General features: G+C 43.5%; 1 protein-coding gene across 1 annotated transcript in view; it reads right to left on the bottom strand.

Annotated features, from left to right (window-relative positions):
* Positions 1-8,415, bottom strand: part of LOC134095745 (chromodomain Y-like protein 2) — a 41,768-nt gene extending 33,353 nt beyond the window's left edge. The window contains exon 1 of the mRNA XM_062549414.1: positions 8,292-8,415. Within this exon, the coding sequence (XP_062405398.1) occupies positions 8,292-8,315 (24 nt within the window). The 5' untranslated portion in view covers positions 8,316-8,415. The remainder of the gene's footprint in view (positions 1-8,291) is intronic.
* Positions 8,416-9,107: the final 692 nt, after the last annotated feature.

Below are 9,107 nucleotides of genomic sequence, written 5' to 3' on the forward strand. Positions count from 1 at the left end.
CACCGATTTAGTATTGTGATAATTTGTAATTAGTCTAGGCCATATATATTTTGTACAGATATTTATTAGATATTTCACACAAATAAGTACATATATTGGACAGCTTAAGCAAACTGTTTCATGTGCTTGCATAGGTTTACGTTTTTTTCTGATAGCAATGATAATGCCAGCATGAATCACTTTGGGTTTAAATTAGACTCGTCGACACATAGTGGGTGCCTCTCAACATCCCTCCTCGATCCTCGGTCCTCTATCCCATTGTTGCCGCCCTATCATTCAGTGAGGACGAGGATCGAGGAAGGAAAGGAGAATCTATAAAATACAAGTGATAGGCATCCAGTGACGGAGCGTTTCTAGTGGGTGGGGTATCATACGTTGACACCTTTTCCACCAATGAAATGTGCCGCTGGGTCCTCAACAACGTTGTTGGAACAACGGTGTTCGAACAACGGAGGTAGCGAATTGCGACACAGGTACGATGCTTTCTGGAAACAGGTGTAACACTGTCGTTGTTTGATAGCAAGTTGCGTCGCACCACGGTGGTTAAACAACGCTGTTGCTAACTTTTCTAGAAACGCACCCCTGGGCAGTATTATGCAAATGTGCTTCTTGAAAGGACACTGCATTCTTGTTTAATTTCACCACTGGGTGTGACTAAAGGGATGTTTGGCAGGTGTTAAAACAAATTATTGATGTTTACTTCCAGTAATGTAAGATAATTTGTAATGAATATTGTTGAATACTCCTGTCCTACTTTTATCTACCTTTTTCATGTGGTTTAGTTAATGGTCACATAATTCACAGCAGGCTATAACACAAGGAATTATTGCATGGCACCACTAACAATTCTAAATCTAAAACCTGAATCCTAAATTGGGTTTTTTTTGTTTTTGTTTTTTTCTGAAACTACAGCTTAATGAAATATTAATAAGACATCAATTAGGGTTCTTTCTTGAATTAACAGTCATTGCAGTACATTAAACTCTGTGTAGTTGTATGCTACACACCATGACTGGCATGACAACAATAGTCCGAGTGCAGACTAATATTGATATTTTAGGTATATGCTGTCTTGGGCTCAGCATGATGTGAACAGCATAGGGGCAGATCTACACTGCTCAAAACAATTAATGGAACACTGGTTCATAGGAGTATAGCATCAAGCCAGTCACACTACTACTCCAAGCAACTTTTCTCAACCATAAATCACCTCCTCAATCCCCAGACTCCCCTACACTCAGTTAATACGCAGCAGCGGTGCAACAGCTCCATCTCCTTTTTCAAGGAGGTAGACAACATCCGCTCCACTCTCTCCTGCTGGCAGCTGATGCTGGCTCCCCATCACTTCTCATCCTCCTTGACCTCACCACAGCACTCGATACCGTTGACCACCACATCCTTCTACACCGCCTCCACTCCTCTATAGGACTTTTTGGCTCCACCCTGACTTGGTTCACATCATATCTCACCGACAGAACAGAATACAGTATGTATCCTTGGCAGGTGCAAATTCAGTTACACACACCGTCACCTGTGGGGTCCCTCAAGGTTCAGTCCTAGGCCCCACCCTATTCACTTTGTACATGCTCCCCCTTGGTGGTGTCATCAGCCGGCATGGAATGTCTTTCCATTGCTATGCTAATGACACCAAACTATATAAAAACAAACCCAACACCCTCTGCAGCCTTATCCACAGTTTCCACCTGCCTGGAGGAGATAAAGGCGTGGATGAAGGCGAACATTCCTGCAACATAACAGTTCAAAAACGGAAGCCATTGTTGTTGGCACTCTTCACCAGATCCGGTCATCCACTATCACCAGTATCACCCTCTCCGGCCACAACATCCACCTTTCACCCTCAGTCACAAATCTGGGTGTCAAAATAGACCCTCACCTGACTTTTGAGGCCCACATCTGTGCAAAACCTTCTTTTTCCACCTCAGAAACATTGCTAAACTCCACCCTTCACTCACTCTCCCCGACGCCGAGAAACTGGTCCACGCCTTCATCTCCTCCAGGCTGGACTACTGCAACACACTCCTCGTCGGGATCCCCAGCAAGAACATACAGCAGCTGCAGTACATTCAAAAATGTGCTGCCAGGATCCTGATAAGGGTGCGGAAATTCCAGCACATTACACCCATCCTCAAATCCCTCCATTTGCTTCCGGTTCAGTTCGGCCTCAGTGGCACAGCACTGTCCTGGTTCCAGTCCTACCTCACAGGCCGGAAACAATTCATCACACTAAATAGTTCCAACTCTGTTCCAGCACCCGTCAACCATGGCGTACCCCAGGGCTCTGTGCTTGGTCCTCTGTTGTTCACCATTTACATGTTACCCCTGGGTCATATTATCTGTAAACATGGACTCAATTTCCACTGCTACGCCGATGACACTCAGCTTTATATCAGCACCAACCCCTCCTCCCATCTCCCACCCACACAACTTGTCAACTGCCTGCAGGAACTCAAATCATGGATGATCACAAACCTACTCAAACTCAACAGTAACAAGACAGGAAAATTCGAGACTTGGCCCTGGTCGTGGATGGCTGCTCCATTTCCCCATCTACTGAGGTACGCAACCTGGGTGTTATCCTGGACTCCACTCTCTCCTTCCGGTCTCACATTAACAACGTCACCAAGTCTGCCTTCTACCACCTCAGAAGCATCTCACCACTCCGGCCCTCGCTCACACATTCAATAACTGAGACACATCCATGCCTTCATCACCTCCCGCCTGGACTACTGCAATGGTGTCCTGTCCGGACTGCCCAGCAAGGCCCACAGCAGACTCCATACCAGTATGTTCAGAACTCAGCTACCAGGGTTCTAACCCACACAAAGCCCTGGCAGCAGATCACTCCCGTTCTCCAACAGCTTCATTGGTTGCCAGTCAAGTAACGCATCGCCTACAAGATCCTCCTGCTCACCTACAAATGGACTCTCACCACAATACCTCACTGATCTCCTCCACCCCTACACTCAGTCACGCTCCCTGCGGTCCTCTGCTGGCCATCCCCCACACCAGGTTGCGGACTTTTGGGGACAGGGCTTTCTCTGTCAACGCTCCAACACTCTGGAATACCCTACCACTCCATGTTCGCTCTGCCCCGTCCCTGCCCATGTTCAAAAAGCACCTCAAAACATTTCCTTTGACACCTCAAAACAGTCCTTTGACCCCAAAATAAAACTATTTTCGATTACGCTCATCAAAAATGTTTGATCGTTTCCGATTTTTTGCTTTTGTTCTTGTTGTTAAATTGAATTTCACTAACATTAGTAACATCGGCAACATTTCAGTAACATCGCCTACCTATGACAACTCATCTAAACCTAGACTGACCTTCAAGAGCTATCGCACAATTCCCAGCAAATTCCAGCATCCCCTCTATTGGATCTAATATCTGAGTATCAGCATTTGTGGATCAAGAGGAGGACTTAAAGGAACACACCAACCAATTTACTGCTTACATCACAGCTAGATCATTCAGGTGTGTTACACTAGTTAGCCTTTAGCATAGAAGAGAAGGCAAATAAGCTAATTTCCCAAAAAGTTGACATGCTCCATTAACAAAAGACTGCAAAGACTAGGAGGTAAGCTCCCATTATCTGCTTTTATTCTATCAAATATATGATGACTGAAGAATAAAATGGATGCACGCTAGTGACATTTGTGAGATCAGACTGACTGTGATTCTTGCCTATGTCCCTGGGCCTGACTCCATGCTAGCAGCAAGATGCATGTTAGAGAGCTGCAACAATCATGCCATCTACAGACCAACTGATCAGCTGGTCTTTCTGTTTGGAGATTTCACTGTGAACTGAACTCACCACGCTAATCCCTGGAGTGTAACATCAACACGACTGGACAGAATGCTGGACCTATGCTTTGGAAACATACCTGGCACACATGTCTCCGAGCTCCTCCACACACGGTTTCTCAGACCAGAATGTAATGTCACTGCTGCCAAAGTACAGACAGAAATAAAAAAATAAAATCAAACCAGATCCATTCTAAAGCCATCCAGGTCCTGGAATAAGGACTCTGGAAAAAACGAAAGGAGTTTTTTGAGCTCACTGACTGGGAGATGTTCTGAATCAAGTGAGGGTGACCTGAACATTCTCAGTCTGCTTGTACACGTCATTCTGTGTTGACAGCGTCACTCCACAAAAACAGATCAAGCTCTATTCCAACAACACTGTCTGAACCACCAAAAAAATGCCATTTCTCGAGGGAGACAGGGAATGTTTCAATAAACTCAGAGGGGAGCTGAGGCACAAAACCAATCTAGCCAAGCTCCCACAGAAAGACAAGATGGAGGAGAGGTTCACCAGGAGATGTCAGGGATGCAAGAGAGGGTGTGAACATCATGGTGGGTCCAGCTCAGAAAGCAGCCAAGAACCAGTGTCCAACCCTCTTTGCAGTGAGGTTGAATAATTTCTATGCCAGGTTCAACAGAACGGATACTGTGGAGGACTAAATCCCAACCAACGCCAGCTATGCCCTTGCACCAATTAGTGTGGAGGAGCAAAAGGTCATTCCTATCCTCTCCAAGCTACATCCCAGGGAAGCTCCGGGCCTGGATGCAATCAATGGTCATGTTTTGGAGGAGTGTGCAGCTCAGTTGGGCGGTGCAGTGGCACAGCTTTTTCAGCTGTTCCTGAATGCCAGCTTTGTCCCCAGGGCATGGAAGGAGACAACCATAATTCCTGTCCCCAGAAAACCCCATGCCAAAGCACAAATGATTTCAGGGCTGTGCTGCTTACCTCCATTCTCTGCCAAATGCATGGAGAGTGATGGTTCCTGAAGAGCTTATCATCATGGCGAACAAGAGACTAGACCAGCTCCAGTTTGCTTATAAAGCCAAGAGAGGAGTCAGCCTAATGGAGGGATTATGTACAGCAAAACACCTAGCGAATTTCGCCCAACCAAATATCACCTCAGGGGTTTGGATGTAGAAACAGAAAGCCTTTTGGCTGTCGTGGCTGGCAAGTGAAAGCAAGCGAATTAGTTAGGCTATCAGCTAGTTCAAAAGTTTGAGTCCTTACTGAAGATATTCAGGGGTCTTTCTTTATGCCTTGACTAAGTTGCATATAAACATGTTATAGCTCTCACAGCCTATCTTGGTCAGACTTTTTTTGTAACTCCCGCCTCTCTCATGCACCAAACACAAATACTCTGAACTGATTGGTTGTCAAGTGGTTCTCATTTGAATGAAGTTTGCCAACTCTGTTTCGCTTGTCTTGGTGAATGAGAGCAAAGCTAAATTCACTGCAACGGAAACTCATCGTAACTCTTCTGGACACAGGCCCCCCTGGTTTTAAATCCAACAATATGATTTTTTAAATGCTGATGTCCCAGAAGGCTGTGGCTTGTCACTTGTCCTCTTTAACAAACACACAAACAAAATCACCTACAACAGCAATGGATTGTCACTTTTGAAATATGCTGGTAACATGGACTTGGTGGCCCACCTGACAGATGAGCACTCACTGTTTTCATACAAGCAGAGTGTAAGCACCATGGCCCTTAAGCTTATGTAGAGCTCCCTGGAATTGAACAACAGGTAAGACCAAAGAGCTATACCTTTTAACATCACATCGTTGGTACAACTTCCTATCAGAGACAAGCAAGAATGCAACCAAAATAGGCAGCACTTCTCAGAACAAACTCTCAGACCTTAACAGTCGAGCATTGGGAAAAAAAAGACTCCATAACAAAAGATTGCTGACAGGCATCCGCTTCCCAACTTCAGCTGCTCCATTCAGACAGACACGTTGGAGCTCCTCTAGCCAGAAAGAAAACCTAAAAAACTCTTCCACAACCACTGCAGCACATATCTTAAACATGGAGAAATAACATGCCTTAATCCCAAGACAATTTCCTGTCATTATGTGATAGACAGTAAATCTTTCTGAATCCTTGAATCCTTAAAAACTCTAATTGAATATATGAACAAACAACAATAAATCACTGATAACACATTCATGGATGAGCCATGTCTGAAAGCAGCTTTTATGAATACCAGGAAGTTGGATACAATATACCCAGTGAAAGGATATGCGCTGATGATTAATCTGCCACCATCCTCCACATACTGACATGCTAAGCAGAAAACCATTTGCATAAAAAAAAATGCAGTCTTTTAACACACCAAGCTCACGCATTTAAAAATATATATATATTTCCAACAGCAGCGCTGAAGGAGGAAACCTGGGAAAAGTAATGTGCTGTTAGTTAGTTGTGCACCATAGCAGAACAACTGCAACTTTTCAGTCACGTTTCAAAATGTTGTGGTTACAATACCAGCGGTATTCATTTGGCGTTGAAAATTCAATGGACAATCTATCAAGCAATCCATGCAGAGTAGATGGCTTTCACTATATATTACACTTTTGGCAGGCTGACAGGCTACTTCAATCTAATTGTGTCCCTTGTTGTAGACATCAGACAAGACACCAAGCTGCTAAATAACCAGATACAACAATATCTAACTATATAAAAACCTCTATTTCGTTGACTTTTATAAAATGTTTGGACACAATTAAAGTTCAAAACAAGTGAGATAGAGTACAGCAGATTAATTGAAAAGAGCCATTGAAACAAAGTCCCGCAGCTGTCAGTTTCAAGCCTGACACAAGTGTCATAAAATTGCAAATGCTGAGTGCATACATGGCAAAGAGCACACTGGAAGACTAATACTTTTAGCTATTCATGGATTTCATTAGGTCCCTTTCCACAGGTGTAGAAAGTTAAGCACCTTGATTATCAATGCAGACTTGCATGGTGCTTGATTAATACACCTGTGGAAAGGGACCTGATGAAACCCATGAATTGGAAGTTAACAGTAACACTTCAGTTTAATAATTATTGACCCTTGTATTTTCAAACTAAGACAATCTGCAACAATGTACAGTAAAGCGCTTCTTGATAGGCCTATACATGCTCCAAGCATGACAGATTTATTACATGGAAAGAACAAAATGATGAATGACAGTCTGTCTGCCTGCCTGTCAGCAGTTGGTGAGGAGTACATTTCAGGGAATAGGTCTATTTATGTGTTCAACATTATCCTATATCATTTTGTATTAGGCTACATAATCATGCACATTTTTTTTAAAAAAAATGACTGGTGGCCCAAAATTGACCCATAAGACACCTGTAGATCTGATGGTAAAACACCATAGGTTGGAATTCAATTCAAGTGGTCGCAGAACGACGATTTAAAGCACATGCCTCCGTTTAAAAATCAACGTCGGTGAGGAGTCGACTCCTCACCTTTCAATGTGCAAAAAGGACACATAGATTTATGCATGCATGCTGGGTTACTCTTAGTCGCAGATACACAAACCACCACATTTACTGTAGGCTTGAGGAATTTGTTAGAAACACACACCTCAGGCCCACGATGGACAAACACATAACCACATTAACCCGTGAGCAAGACACCTGAATGACGCAACAAAACATTATAGCCTACTTTTATGGCAAGAGCAACAACGCAAAAGGGAAACTGAAACACTGAAGTAGGAACATTACCAAAGTAACAAGTTGTCAGTAATAGTTTTACTTATTCACGCACAAGTCTACATAGCAATCAATTGCAAATAATTACGCGTAAGTCAGTTGATATGAAATACAGGCTATCAATGTCAAAACTTTCACGAAGCCTGTGTCAATAACATATGGTAGCCAATCAATGTTACACACGTACAACCTCACAAACTCGTGGAAATACCTAGTCAACTAAACGTGCAGACATTAACTCTCCAAAAAGACATGTGCATGGTAAAATGTTCATCATCATGAAGTCTTCTGAACACTGTTTTGGTAACGCGTGCTCACCTGTTATAAGCAGTGTTAAACGTGTGCCATTTGTTGACATAACTTAGCCTACAACAATATTTCAGCTTTCACTAATTAAAAAATAACAATCGTGCACTGCAAAAACCATCAACCCCTCTACCGCTTAACTGTCTGCACTGTCATGTTACGATAGCCTACTTTATCACGACTTTAAAGACTGGGGACGTGGAGTTGACATCTTTCGATGCCGTCGCTATCAAATTTACCCGGCCCCGAGCTCGACACCCGACAAAAGTATAGACCCAGCGAGACAGAAAAAAACGGAAAGGTTTCATCTTCATATTGCTTAGTGGATTGGTTAGTTTCGCCTGTTAAAAGGCTTAAGACATAGGTTTTCCAAGCGAGAGGACCTCCCCTTACTTCCTAATTCCAATATTCGTCTATTTTGTGAAGTATAACCCTCTGACAAGGGCTAACAGTACCTCATAAAGATCTCCCGAAGCCATCCTTGGGTGCGGAACTTGCGCGATGTTCTTGACTGCCTCACTCGCCTTTTTTTCGCTATCTCTCGCTCGGTGTATAGGAGAAAGCCCCGATAGACGGGTATTAACGAACTGCCTTGTTATTCTGAGCCAGCCGCAGTAGCAGATCAGCAGACAGTGTCAATCGAGCCCGGCTGCGATGGATTGTTCCTCACTTAAGACAAACAAGTAGGGGAGAGCGGGGCGGTGCTGTTTGTACAGTACGAAGTGGTGTATGGAAATTAGTCAACCTAGTCATCTCCAAAACGCTCTTTACTCTCCTTCGTTGGTGGGTAGCTTCACAAACCAATGGTGAGGTTACAGGACTCCGCCACGCACAGGCTACCATTGGTTGACTCCATGCGCTGACACCAATTTGGTCTCCATTTATTTTTTTTCCCTCCATGAGTTGACAAATGACCATCTCGAGACCTTGTTTACTTGTTTGATAAACACATGAGCGAGCAAAAAGCCACGGCGCGCACAATGTTCAACTTAAACGCATATTGCAGACAGTCCACAACAAACGTTGACAGGAGGATAATAACAGACATATTAAATATCTTCAACAACAAACCCCTGGCAACTTAATGGAGCAGAATTACTGTAGTCTACAGGGTGGTTGTTCTATCAATGCATTCAAATGTGAAGCAGTGCGTAAAGTTTTTCAATATTATGCCACACAGTAATTGCAGGCTATATATTTGCTAATTTATTCCCAAATAGGCTATATTCAATCATCATCTTATGTGGTAAACAGCAACCATTAATAATTTA

Source organism: Sardina pilchardus, chromosome 11, assembly GCF_963854185.1.
Source record: "Sardina pilchardus chromosome 11, fSarPil1.1, whole genome shotgun sequence".
Classification (NCBI taxonomy): domain Eukaryota; kingdom Metazoa; phylum Chordata; class Actinopteri; order Clupeiformes; family Clupeidae; genus Sardina; species Sardina pilchardus.